The 13,846-nt window shown below is 61.0% G+C and overlaps 2 protein-coding genes across 2 annotated transcripts; one reads left to right on the top strand and one right to left on the bottom strand.

The window, feature by feature from the left end:
• Window positions 1–805: 805 nt before the first annotated feature.
• On the top strand, window positions 806–5,627 carry C1QBP (complement C1q binding protein). The gene is made up of 6 exons (XM_026520742.4): window positions 806–1,079; window positions 1,736–1,886; window positions 3,619–3,718; window positions 4,842–4,937; window positions 5,047–5,169; window positions 5,255–5,627. The coding sequence occupies exons 1-6, from the start codon at window positions 875–877 to the stop codon at window positions 5,402–5,404; spliced, it is 825 nt and encodes a 274-aa protein (XP_026376527.1). The 5' UTR covers window positions 806–874; the 3' UTR covers window positions 5,405–5,627.
• Window positions 5,628–5,680: 53 nt separating this feature from the next.
• On the bottom strand, window positions 5,681–13,820 carry RPAIN (RPA interacting protein). The gene is made up of 7 exons (XM_026520748.4): window positions 13,706–13,820; window positions 12,085–12,255; window positions 11,043–11,103; window positions 9,060–9,171; window positions 8,866–8,929; window positions 7,763–7,903; window positions 5,681–5,825 (listed from the first exon to the last, which is right to left on the bottom strand). The coding sequence occupies exons 1-7, from the start codon at window positions 13,784–13,786 to the stop codon at window positions 5,796–5,798; spliced, it is 660 nt and encodes a 219-aa protein (XP_026376533.1). The 5' UTR covers window positions 13,787–13,820; the 3' UTR covers window positions 5,681–5,795.
• Between the last annotated feature and the right edge of the window lie 26 nt (window positions 13,821–13,846).

Below are 13,846 nucleotides of genomic sequence, written 5' to 3'. Positions count from 1 at the left end.
GGGAAGGGGCGGTGGGTGCACTGCGGGGCCAGTGTAAACGGGATGAGGTCTTGGGCTCAACTCCGTAAGCGATGCCGGCCTTGTTTGCTTTTAAAACAGCCCCGGCAGTCTTAGCACTCATTTGTTATCTGATGTAGTTCGGCTGGAGACAGCTTCTGCATCCCCCTTTGTTACCTGAAAATCCTTCACTACTGAGGTTTTCTCATCTCTTTGCCATACCGCCTAGAAATTCTCCCAGAAGCTGCTTGGACAAGTAGGGTGTAGGTCGGGGAGCATAGCTGGGGGCCCGAAGTGACCTCTCTGGTGTCTCGAGAGCTCTTTTCCTGGGCCGCTCGCTCTGGCTCCCAGCTTCCTGGCCCCAGAACAATGCCGTGCCTTCGGAACTGGCTGCTCGCCGAGGCGGGTGTGATGGGGTGGGGGACACGCTGCGGGGCGTGTGTGTGTGCACGCGCTGGGGGACGGGGTACACGCGGTGGAGTGCACGCCGGAGGACGGGGGTACGCGTCGGGGTGGAGTGTACGCAGGGGGGTGTGTGCACGCCGGGGACGCGGTACACGGGGTAGGGTGCACGCCGGAGGAGGGGGGTACGCGTTGGGGTGGGGTGCACTCAGGGGCGGGGGTCGCAGGAATTCAGAGGTCCCGCCCTGGAGCAGAGCGGCCCGTGGGGCTCGGCGGCGCTGCGGGTCCTGCAGCAAGATCTGGCGCGGGCGGCCGCGCTGACCTCGGAGGCTCCCAGCAGGGGGCGCACTTAGCCCGGCGCCTCGGGCCCGCACTGCGCCGGCGCGGAAGCACTCTCGGCGGGGGCGGGACTTCCGGCGGCGCGCAGGCCCGGGCCTGGGTTCGTCCTTCGCACCCGCACGTGTCCGCCGCCGCGATGCTGCCTCTGTTGCGCCGAGTACCCCGCGCGCTGGGGTCCGCCGTCTCCGGCCTCCGCGCCGCGCCCGCCCCGCTGCCTCGGCCGCTGCTGCAGCCCGCGCCCCGGCCGTGCGTGCGGCCCTTCGGGCTTCTCCGTGTGCGCGCCGGCCTCCTGCGCTCCCGCGGGCCCTGCAGTTGCGGCTGCGGCGCGCTGCACACCCAGGGTGAGGCTTGGGGGTCGGGGGGCCGTGGGGGTCAAGGGCCGGGAGTGTGGGGTCAGGGGGGTCAGGGTCGGGGAACCACGGGGCGAGGGGTGGAGGCCGGGGGACGGGGGGCCTGGGCTTGGAGTTAGGGGAGCCGTGGGGTCAAGAGTCGGGACTGTGGGGTCAGGGGTCGGGGCTCCGGGCTGGGAGCTGGGGGCCCCGAGCGCACCGTCCATCCGCAGCCTCCCCGCTGGTGGTCGACCTCCGGGTAACCCCCGCGTGGGATGGCGTTTCCTGTCTTCACCCAGCAAGTGTTGCGCTTCGGGGCAACGCTGCTTCTGAACCCTGGCGGTGGGCTTCATCTTCAGCTTTGGGGAGGCGGGGGTTGAAAGTAGGAGGCCATGTGTGTGGCACGTCATGGGGGGAGAGGTAACGGTGAAGCCCGGTGGCGAGTTCACTGTTGGTGGTCATTTTTCCTGGAGAGTATCGCACTTTTACAGGTCCGGACCCTGAGGCCTAGCAGGGGTGTGACTCTCGGTCCCAGAGCCTCAGCAGCAGCAAGAGTGTCCGAAACAGCCCCGAGGCCAGATTTCTGGCTGCGCTCACCCCAGATACTTTTTCGGATTTAGACTGTGACTGGTTTTTCTTTTTCTGTATCTTACGGATTTTCCTTATAGGAGATAAAGCTTTTGTTGACTTCCTGAATGATGAGATTAAGGAAGAAAGGAAGATACAGAAGCACAAGTCCCTCCCCAAGATGTCGGGAGGCTGGGAGCTGGAAGTGAACGGGACGGAAGCCAAGCTCGTGCGGAAAGTTGCTGGAGAAAAGTAAGTATGGGGACCCTGCCAGCCGTGGGGGACCAACTCCCTGACTTGCTGGACCTGCCCTGCCTTCTCCCAGAGCCGCCTTTACTCACAGCAGGTCCTTGGACACAATTTCCAGGTGGTTCATTTGCACACAGATTTGCTGTGAGTTGGTTTATTAAGTAAGACAGTAGGGAAGGATGTCGCTGGAAGTCTGCTGGACCAGTACAGGTGGTTGTCCTGGTGCGGCCAAGCTTGAATCCAAACTCGCAGATTCAGAAGCTTATTATTGTAAAGATTTACTGGAGGGAGGGCAGAAGCAGGCTCCCCACTGAGCAGAGGACTCCCCCACATACCAACGCGGGGCTTGATCCCAGGACCCCAGGATCATGACCTGAGCCAAAGGTAGATGCTCAGTCGGCTGAGCCACCCAGGTGCCCCAGATGCAGAAATTCGTACAGCGCTGACCGAAGCAGACTGGGCTCAGGTCTGCGGGCTGCCTCACGCACTGCGGGCTTTGCTGGGGGAAAGCAGGCCCTGCCCCTGACGTTTATAGCAGGGACCATGCAAGCTGTGTAACTCGGGTGTGAGCGGCGGAGGACCCAGGGCAGTGAGTGTCCCCAGGAGAAAGGTGGGGAACTTTCCACCTAGTTCAGCTGTTCACCGTCCCCTTTTTGAGTAAACTGCTGTATATGTCATAAAGTAGGGTCTAATTTTCTTGCCCCCCCCCCCACGTGACCTCTCCTAAGCCATCTTTCTAGGGTGAGTCACAGCCAGTTTGGGGTCATTACGGATGATGTTTACATGAGTAGAAGTGCACCTGTGTGCCCAAGAGCTCAGCTTGGTTAGCACGAGGGCAGATGAGACAGGGTTTGTGGCCAACGGGACACCAGCATTACTGTCCCGCTGCGGCTTCCTGGCAGGGCGTGGGTGAGCGCAGCTCCCGGAGGGCAGCGGGGGGGCGGGGGGTGTCCCGAGCAAGCCCACGGGACCCGCGGGGCTCGCACAGCCGGCAGCGTCAGTGCCAGCGTCCCCTCCGTGCAGCTGCCAGTCCGACTCGGGATCCGGGTTCGGCAGCTGAGGATTCTTGCAGCTTAATTGTCTTGAGTTGGGTGTTTCTGGCCTGGTTTGTGATACAAAACTTCCCACTGCTGTTTTAAAGAATGGATTTGGGGGCACCTGGGGGGCTCAGTCAGTGAAGCGTCTGCTTTCAGCTCAGGTCATGAGCCCAGGGTCCCGGGATCGAGTCCCGTGAGCAGGGAGAGTCTGCTTCTCCCTCTCCCTCTGCCTGCCGCTTCCCCTGCTTGTGCTTTCTCTGTTTCTCAAATGGATAAAATCTTTTTAAAAAGGAGAGAAGAAGAGCGGCTCTGTGCAGCCGTAGTGTTGGTGGGGTCCCTCCAGGTCCTCCACTGTCGGCAGCAGCCCTTGGGTGCCTCTCCCCCTCCCCCTGTGGGCAGATTTTCTCAGGAAGAAGAGGTTTTAAAGGAGGCTTCTGTTGGGTCCCACTGCTCTCAGCTGCTCACCACCAGCGGAGCCCCCCCCCCCCGGACCGCATTGGCGGGGGACGCGGGGCCTGTTTGACCTCCAGCCCCTGGCACAGAGCGGGCAGACGTGCTGACTCCATGATGGGGGGGTGCGGGTTCTGCACGGGGTCAGGGGCGGGTCGCAGACCCTAGAGACAGTGTTTCAGCCACCTTGTAAGTGCAGCAGCACTCGCTGCTCGTCGCTCAGGGAGCCTGGGCTTCGCCCTGTGCAGGGTCACCGTCACCTTCAACATCAACAACAGCATCCCGCCCACGTTCGACGGGGAGGAGGAGCCGACTCCGGCCCAGGGGCAGAAGGCGGAAGAACAGGAGGTGAGTGGGGTGCGCGGGCATGGGCCTTGATCTTGCTCTGGCCTCCGTTCCTCGGCCGCCCGCAGGCGAGGGCAGGCAAGGGGCGGCCCTCTCTGGGCCTCTACTCCCTGAGCAGCGGTCCTGGCTTTGGCGGCAGAACGGCAGCCCCACAGGCTTGGGCTTACGCTGCGGCCTGCGTTCACCCCGTGGGAAGGACGGCACCGTGTAAGCCCTCCCACGATCGGGAGAGGTTTGGTATCGGGGTGCTCCTCTGGCGTGTTCGCAAGGGAGGAGCGTGCTAGCGTGTCACAGGCTGGCAGGGAGCACCCGTCGCGGAACCTGGAGCCGAAGCTGGGGCATCAGAGACGCGTCCGTCATGCGGACAAGCTGTTTGTCTGGCCGCTGGCCCTCCTGCTTGGACCTGGAGGGCGCCCGCTCTGCACATGTGGGAGGCTGTGTGCCTGGTCTAGGGACCGGCCAGTGTGGGGGGCCGCAGGGTCCCCGGACTTCCTGACAAAGCAGGAACTGGGACCGTCTCATGGCCGCGCAGAGAGGACACGCCCGGGGCACTTCTGTCTCAGCCGCCCCGACCGTGATCTCCCTGATGAGGGGAGGGCTCACCACCACAGGGAGGGTCGCTGAGATTCCTCAGCATTAGGACGGCCAGTTACCCCGATGCACCAGCCTGGGTCTTGAGCGGTGACAGAGAAAGAGCCCAGAACGGCCAGTGGGAGCGAGATCCGGGAGGTGTGGGCAAGCTTTGTGGTGCACGGAGCGAAAAACAGGCCTGGGGGAGAGGAGATGAGTTAATTCAGCTGGGGCGGCGATTCAGATTTCTTGAGACCAGGAAGTTCCGTCAACAAGTAGGGGGCTAATGGCAGTGAAATCCTGTAGACGTGTGATCCTTCACCCTCTAAAACCTGGTTCAGAACTCCGGGAAGGACCACCAGGAAGAGTAGCCTGGTCTCCCGAGGGAGCTCGTGCATGGCTTGAGTGCTGTGGAACGTTCTAGGCTCCTTATTGAGGAGCAGGATTGTGTCGGAGTTCAGAGGCGGCTAGGGACCGTCCTAACAGTGGTTGTCAGACCCCGGGACCCTGAGCCCCTGGTCTGGGCAGCGGACTGACAACACACTCACTTTCTCAGCCGGAACTGACGTCCACGCCCAATTTCGTGGTGGAAGTCATCAAGGACGGTGGCCAGAAGGCCCTGGTGCTGGACTGTCATTATCCGGAAGATGAGGTATGTGGGATGGGGCGGGGCGGGGGGGAATCTGGGGCGTTTGCAGTTATAAGTAGTCCGGCTTGTCCTGGGAAAGGTTGCACTTCCCCCAAACCCCGTCTCTTCTCAGGTCGGGCAAGAGGAAGAGGAGGAAAGCGACATTTTCTCCATCAGGGAGGTGAGCTTTCAGTCCGTCAGCGAGTCTGAGTGGAAGGACACGAACTACACGCTCAACACCGACTCGCTGGACTGGGTGAGTGCGGGCAGGGGGTGGGTGGGGGGCTCGGCGCCCGGCGGGGGAGCGGCCTGGGACTAGAAAGGGCCGTCTGTCCTCCCAGGCCTTGTACGACCACCTGATGGATTTCCTGGCCGACCGCGGGGTGGATAACACGTTTGCCGACGAGCTGGTGGAGCTCAGCACGGCCCTGGAGCATCAGGAGTACATCGCTTTCCTCGAGGACCTCAAAGGTTTTGTCAAGACTCAGTAGGACAGACCGACGCCGGCCTTGGGCCGGGAACAGGCCTGTCCGAAGCCGACGCACACGCGCTCGGAGGTGGTTTCCTTCCTGCTATCATGGAGAATGATTCAGATTTAAATTATTTCCGTTGCCCTCTCTTTACTCTTTGTTTATTGCTTCCCTACAACTCTGTTTGCTCCGAGATTTTTGTATGACGTAATGATGGACAATAAAATTGGTTTATCTCCTCCAAGGTGCTGTGTCTTCCCTGTTCTCCCTTCAGCCTACATCACAACACACCAAGAGCAGAGAGTTTGAAAATTTTAATATGAAATAAGTTATAAATTAAAGGCTGGTATTTACAAGGCCCGGTCTCAGACGAGCGCGTCGTGTCCCCCAGAACGAGGAGCGGAGGCCGGCTCTAGACGATCACAGCCCACGTATCGCACGCCTGGATGTAAACAGAGAACAGTTCCGGTCACGAACATCCTCTCCGTATACGGTTCAGGTCCATCAGTACGGACCCACGGCGCTGCTCGGTGGGCGTCTGCACTCGGGAGTCCCTCCGGCAGCCCCAGGACAGCGGCATGGGCGCCTGGAGCTCAGATGAGACATGGACTCCAAACCCCCTCCCGCTCAGGACACGGGCGGCTGGTGGCTTCCACAGCCTCGCAGGGAGGTGAGGCTCTCATTGAACCCAAGACTGGGGCATGCCCACTGCAGGCAGGATCCGGGGCCCCCTCGTGCCGGCTCACTTTCCTGGGCCTCCCCTCGCAATCAGTGAGCGTTGGAGCACAGAGCGGTCTCGCTCGGCCCCACCACCACGCTGAGGAACCCCTGACACTCGCATGAATGATACCCCTGGCTTTCTGGCAGCCTGGCACACTCCGTCCCATGACCACACCTCACACGTGCCACGTGCTCGTGGCTGTGCGTTACCGTCTAACCCACACCTACCCCTCCACGTCCAGGCTGAACCCCTGCCACCCGACCCCGGCTGTCCTGAAGTCCCCTAAGTGAACCTAGAAGCCTAGTGACTTGAGCTCCAGGGTGGTGACCTTGGACAGCAACAGACACGACTGTCCTCCCTCATTCCTGTCTCGTATTCGCCGTGACCCCCTGCGTCCCCCCCCCCCCCCGGCGGTCTCCCTGCCCCCTGGGAGCCGGTGCGGCCAACCCCACTGTGCCTCCACCTGGCTTCCCTCTGCTCAGAGACGCCAGGCCTGGACAGTCGGGAGTGAACCCCGGGACTGAGGCCTGTGACCACCGTGCCCAGCAGCCGGGCAAGCCTCCACTTCCCATCCTGCCAGCACCGGGTCTGGACTCTGGCCCTGCGCTCTGCAGACGGCGCCCCTGTCGCTTTCAGCAAGGAGGCAGACGCCGAAGCCGCCAGACCTGTGCCTTCCACTGACCCCCCACCTCAACTCCCGTCTGCACACGCATGAGGGACCTGCCGCTGGGCTGAGGGCTGGGAGCACCAAGGTGTGATCTTGCCGCCAGGACAACACGGACGGGTCACTGTCACAGTGTTGCGGGCACACGGCATCAGGCACAGGGGAAGCCCAGGGAGAGAAGTCAGGCCCTTCATGACCTGGTGCCCAGCAATGCTCACTACACATGGGTGCGAATCCTCCCAGAGCCACGTGGATGGAGCCGAAGGCCTTTCAGACCCAGAGCCGCGGGAGCAAGTCTGCAGCCGAAGACACCTGCGTATTGGAGGGTCTGCTGGCGGTTCCGGACGGCAGGAGCAGAGGGGGTGTCTGCCTGTTCCCTAAACTCCACCCAGCGCGCCCCCTTCCCCCACCGGAAGGCCGGCAGGGTCCCTCCACCGAGGCTCCGCCTGGAGCAGGGAACGGCAGAGACCTCCAGCGCCCGCTCTGATGGCATCTGCCTGCTGCCCCCACAGCCGGGCCCGCGGCACTCAGGCAGTCCCACCGCCTCCTGGCCCACCGTCCGGCCGTCCGGCGGCTGCGGCCCTCGCTTCCTCCGCGACCCCACGCTGTCCTGTTTCCTCCGGCCAGACCGGCACCAGCATGGGCTCTCTGGGTTGCATGAGCGTGACCTATCGGCTGGGTCTGAGCAGCACTGCCCACCACACGAGAGCAGGAGGCAGCTGGGCCTCCCCACGCCCGCCCGCGCTCCCGCCGTCCCCGCGCTCCGGGTGAGGACCGGCCCCTTGGTTTATGTGATGCGTTACCTCCACTCTCCGACGCAGGTAAATTCCAGGGACTAAAGGGCATTTATGAGCATCTACCCGTTTCAGAAGAACACAGTAACGTAAAAAGAAAGCAGAGGAGCACCTACCCTTTGTGGGATTCCTGCCGGGGGTCGGGGGGGAACAAGGCCCAGCGCGGGCCACCCTGACGCTGGGTCCCACGGGAGGCTTACCACGCAGCTCATGAGAAGACTGGGCTTTTCTTCCGTCCCATCTGTGACCGAAAACGCAGGCGTGTGGGGACAGTGTGCGCTGTGCTCGTTCACGCTGTCCTCTAAACAGGCCCGAAGCTTCGGCTCCGTCAACTCCGGAGACTAGCAAACAAAGACGTTAAGCTATGACCTGACCCCGTCACCTCCGAGTCCACGGCGCGAAAATCCCGATTCCTCAGCCGACCACCGCCACGCTGGCTCGCTGGGCTGGCCCGGCTTTGCGTGGCTCCCGATGGCACGGACACCCCGGCCTCCCCCACCTCAGTGCCCCCCGGGTGACCCCTGCCCCCCCAACCCGGGCTCCTGCACGAGCAGCACCAGGAGCGCCCGGGCCACCGCCTCCCGGGAGCCAGCACCGCGGGGCCCAGATGGGCTGCGCTCCCTGAACCGTCCATCATACACGTTCTGCGACTCGATGCAGAGAACGGAAACGTTTTCTTTTCCTTTTTTCAACGATAAGGAATGGAACGGTTCGGAAATACTCAAAAAGGGAGTGGTTTAAAGAAGAAAAGTGCTGTTGAGTTACGTCAAGGATGGAGAGGACAAAACCCTGCGTCTGCCGTGGGCTCAGGGCGCACTTTACACGAACAGACCCGGGAAGGCAGACGGCGCCCGCCGGGGCTGGCAGAGGACGCGCACCCGACAGCAGAGCCCCGCTCGGGGCCCGGCTCACAGGGTGTGTGTGAAGCGGAGAGTAAAATGGCAAACTTTCAGTCCCCATCTCGCCAGGTAAGGGGGCGCCTTCCGTATCTTAGGGCCCCTGAATACGGTTGCATCTTCCCACGTGGCAGCTGTGAACGGAAGGCCGGACACGAGTGCTGCCAGCTCTCCTCTGTCCGGTCTTGCGCACGCGTGCGCTCCGTGGCGGGGAGCAAACGGGGGCAGCCGCAGTGCACGCCCATCTCCGGGCCGGCCCCCGGGGCACCGCGGCCGCTCTCCAGACACCGACGGAGCTGGCTGTGCCGCCGGAGCAAACGCGCACCATCGGCTCTGGCTCCAACGAAGGGGCCTCCAGCAAGCACACATGGGAAGGGTGTCACGGGATGTGTGCGTGGGACACTCACGTGCGAGGAGAGGTACAGGCCACACGGACACGCGACCACGCCTCCTGACACTCTCAGGTTGGACCTGCAGGCAGAGCTGGGATCGCCACGTGCTGGGGCCAGCACCCCGGGACCCCCAAACCTTTCCGGACAGCCACAGGAGTGGGGGAAAAGCCACTCACCCGTAATGCCGAAAGGGGTTTGGAGTCTCTTACTTTGTGCACACAGGGCAGATGAGGGGGTTTGCTTCCCACTCAGCCAGCATGACGCTGAGACACTTCTCATCGAACTGCAGGCTCTTCTCGTACTCGCTCAGGATGCACCATTCTGCGGGGCACAGGGCAGCTGCAGCGAGCCTGCGCCTCCCTCCTTGGGCCCCGCCGCCTGTCCTGCTCGCCAAGCCCCACCCTCACCAGCGAAGAATCCAGGCAAAATCCCGCCACCCGTCAAAAGATGTTTACTGCTCTAACAGGCTTCGTCTTGTTGGCTCCCTCCCCTCTCGCCTGGCGTGTGTGTGTGTTGGGGGGGGGGGGCGGCGCAAGACGGGCAGCACTGGGGCCAAGGGGACAACGTTCACACGCATCCCCGGAGGCGACGGGAGCACAGCCAGAGCGCATTGGGCTCTGGGGGCTGCTGGAGAGAGCGGACCCTGACTGGGCACTAAGTGCTGAATTTAAAGCCATCTGTTCCCCAACGCCCGTACGCTCAGTCAACGTTGTTCACAATCCGTGTTCGTTCATGCAGGGAGCACACAACCACGCCGAGGACGTGGCAGGAAAGAGGGACAGACGCGGAAAAGACAGGTCCCTGCACTGCGTGAGCTCACAGTCTACACGACAGGGTCAGCCAACCACAGCCCACAGGCCACAGCAGCCCACCTGCGATCTTCTAAATCGAGTCCTACTGGAAGGCAGCCGTGCCCAGGAGCCTACGGGCATTTTCACACCGAGCAGGACCGACGTCCTGCCACGGAGACCGTATGGATCACAGAGCCCAAAACATTTACAACCAGGCCCTCCCCAGAAAGTTTGCCAGCCCTCTTCTAGAGTGTTCCTAATGACCACCTATGGCCAAACACAGGACCTCATAACCGCTCACACTTCTTAGCTAAAGACACCCCAAATATGTAGTGAGTCCCATGTCCCACCACAAGATGGGCATTGTAGGTGAAGATTAAGGGACAATAAAAAGGTGTGGGGCGCCTGGCTGCTCCGTCAGAAGAACCTGTGACTTATCTTGGGGTCATGAGTTCAAGCCCCACGTTGGGGGTGAAGATTGCTTCAATAAATAAACATAAATTTAAGAAGGAAAAACAGACAACTAAAGCGCAGGGATCTGCGGTCTGGCCCGAGTGGATGGTGCCAGCCGTGGCGACGCTCACTTGCAGAGCACAGACGACGTGTCTGGGGCTGTTTCAAACCCTTCACACGGACGCACTTCACCGCTCTCTCCGTCTCCCCTTGGAGCGGAGGAAACGGGGGCTCCGCCCGCCGCCCCAACTGCAGCCGCACAGCCCAGAAGGGCGTCTTCGTGCTCCAGCCCGACATTGACCTCTGCCATCTCCTGGGGCAGCCGCCGCTTAGTGGCCCTGCTCCGACCCTTCTCCACGTGCCAGTCAGCCTACAGACTTGGGGGCAGCCCTGCGACCTCTCCGACAGGCAAGAAACACGAAGCCGGGGCCTGACAGGGCTCCGTGACACGGGTGCTGGACTCTGCCCACCACGCACAAGCGCTGCCCCAGGGACTGGGCCACAACAGAAGGCACTGCCATTAGGTGACGCGAGAGGTCTGATCGCGACTGTGTCCTGTAAGGTGACAGGACTGCTATCCAGCTATTAACAGAGAGGAACCGGGGACAGAATAAACATGGGACCCGGACCCGCCACACCGAGGCGGCTTCTCGGCCCACCGCTCGCAATGCCGCCTGCGCCCCTGTCCTCTGTCTCATGCTAGCTGTCAGCTGTCACCAGGGGAAAGCCATAGCACGGAGCGATGGCACAGAACCGAGCACCAGGCCCAGGCACAAAAGACTCGTTCTCGGGAAGACAGACCGCCAAGACTTCGGAGTAAAAGCAGGTACTTCTGACACCCGCCTGGAGCTGGGCGCAGAGGGGGGCAGTTAAGAACGAATTCTGCTTTGAAAAGCCCTCAGCGCCAGAGTGGCTAGACGCAGGCAGAAAGACCCTCCCGGAGGTCACCTTGTTCAGCCAGCTCCTGCTGGATTTCCTCGAGCACAGCCAGGTCCAGCAGCTCCTCCAGCTGCAAGAGAAAGGAGAGTTTCAATCAGCCAGCAAGTCCCACGGTGACTGAGGCCCGGGAGGCTGGCTTGAAGAACTCCGAGTTAACTGAGCACATCAGTCCGACCCTTCTGTAGGCTATGCTGACAATGTGCTAATGGAACCGGCTGAGAAGTCATCAACAAATGATTAAACCACCCAGTAACAAAATAAGGGCCCCAAATTTGGGGGAGAGGGTAGAGGGCAGCAGGTAAATACTTGTTCTGCTAAAGCTCTGGAACTTCTGGGGAGTTCCTAACCCCATAAGCCTCACTTGGGGCCTCTGGGAAGCGGGAACGGACCTGGAAGAGCTCTTGTGAGCACTAAGTAGGACTACGTAACCCAGACACCCGGCCCGCACTGGGACACACGAGAGGCACCGATGATGCGTCATGACTACAGACGGCACTGATGTTTTCAGAGAGTTTGCCAAGGTTTTCCTATATCGTCCTCACTGTGCTGACCACGCTCTCTTCTTCATCGTACAAACATGAAAGCAAAGCTCAGAGGCACAGGACAGTGAAGGGTTCAAGCAAAACCGGGGTCAGAATTCCAGAAGTACTGACGTCCAAGCCAGGGCTCATCCTGGTGCAAGGTAAACGGTTTCCGATCCACATCCAGCCCCCGACTGGGGCGAGATAAGAATCGTAGAGCTCCCGGACTCCCTCTTCGAGAGAGACTGGTAGCCCATCTCTGCTGAATCAAAATTTCCAGCAGGGGAGCCCAGGGTAACACATCCTTCTTTCTAGTTTCCTAAAATGCGATGACACAGCAAATTGGTAGAGTCCGGTATTTACGAACCATGAGTCTAGAAGAGTCTAACCTTAAAGATCGAAGAGCCTGGGTTCAAGGCAGCTGGAATCCTGACTGGGGGCTGGAGGGTGGATGGGTTCGGAGGACTTGGGGACACAGGACCCTCCTGGTGCCGTAGCACCCTCCCCAGAAACACATATCCCAGCCTGACCTGGGACAAGCCCTCCGGACAGCTGTCCACGGACTGCAGAGCGCTCCACTCTTCCTCCATCACCTCCTGCACCAGCAGGCTGCTCTGAGCTCTCCTTGGCACACTGCCTCCGGCCTGGCGGTATCTGTTGAGAAGCCTGTCGCGGCTGTTTCTCATTCTCTCCAGGCATCCCTTAGAAGGAGAAAGACAGGGAGCGAGTCCGGTTAAAAAAAAAAAAAATCCGTAGGGGCGCCTGGGTGGCTCAGTCGGTGAGGCATCTACCTTCAGCTCAGGTCACAATCCCGGGGTCTTGGGGTCGAGTCCCACATTGGGCTCCCTACTCAGCGGGGAGTCCGCTTCTCCCTCTGCCTCTGCCCTTCCCTCCCCCCCCAGACACATGCACTCTCTCTCTCTAAAAAAGAATTTTCTTTTTCTTAGACTAGGTGTTAAGTCATTAAAAGAAATTTATAGACAAAAAATTTCAACTATAACTCTAATTATTGTTATTTTTGCATATTTCTGTCCAGTCCTTATCCACAGACAGGTGAAATTATCATGATTTATGTATTCCAATCAGCACATTCAGATTTTATTTATTATTTGAGAGAGAGAGAGAGAAAGAGACCGTGAGGTGGGGGAGCAGCAGAGGAAGAAGGAGAGGGACCGGGAAAGAATGCTGAGCATGAGCCCGATGGGGGGCTTGATCTCATGGTCCTGAGATCATGACCTGAGCCGAAATCAAGCAGAGTCGATGCTCAACGGACTGCGCCGCCCAGGCGCCCCCAGATCACCATATTTCATAGGCAGCCTTCAGTGACAGCGTCCTTCATAACTGGTCATAACAGCTCAGCATTCGCTGAGCTTTGATAAGACCTTTGGGTCCCACCCACGTTCCTGGTGCTCTAGATACGGCAACGGGAGCCGCTTTCCTGTACAGCGTTCCTCCGCTTGGGGCAATGTCATCCCTCCTGGGACATGTGGCAATGCCTGGAGACCCTTTCTGTTGTCACTTCAGTTGTAGGGCTCCTGGCATCTAGTGGGTAGAGACCCGGGATGCTGCTAAGCTTTCCACAATGCGGAGAACAGCGGCCCCAACACCGAAGACCTGTCTGCCTCGGATGTCAAGAGCCCAGGCTGGGAAGCCCCTGCTGTGGGCGGTCATTCCAAGCATCGGATTGTTCTCCAATGGGGGATACACACGCCGGCCCCTTCGGAGATTCCTGGAAAGGTGGGCCGTCTCACAGGAACTCCGCTGATGTTAGAACAGGTCAGAAGTGACGTAGGGGCGCGCTGCCACTGAGACTCAGTTGGAAATAGACATCACCTCCCGTCTGGAGCAGAACTTCCCGTTCGCAGGAGGGAAGCAAGCCGAGCGCCCCCGCCCCGACACCAGTGGGTGGTAGGTGCGCACAGGTGCACTCTCGACGTGCAGGGACTGGGCCGGCTCGCCACGACCCCGCACGGAGGGCCCAGATGCTCCCGCAGCGCCCGGTCCGGTCCGGGTCCCGCCCGGTCCCGCTGCGGGGCGGCCGCCGCCCGGCGCTCCAGCACCTGCCTCGCCCGGCACGCGGGACGGCGGCGGCCCGGGCGGATAAGGGGAGTAACGACGACCCAGCCGAGGCTTCCCAAACCCCACGCCCACCTGCCGGAAAGCCTCTTTCCACGGCGGTGAGCCCACCGCTTTGTACAGCGCGCGGCGCCCCGAGCCCGGCGCCTCGGCCATCTCTTCTCCGCAGGCGCCGCCGCCAGGAAGCCCCGCCCCCTAGGGCTCGCAGAATCCTGG

The sequence above is a fragment of the Ursus arctos genome, unplaced genomic scaffold, assembly GCF_023065955.2.
Source record: "Ursus arctos isolate Adak ecotype North America unplaced genomic scaffold, UrsArc2.0 scaffold_14, whole genome shotgun sequence".
Lineage (NCBI taxonomy): Eukaryota > Metazoa > Chordata > Mammalia > Carnivora > Ursidae > Ursus > Ursus arctos.
This window is presented reverse-complemented; position numbering and strand designations above follow the sequence as displayed.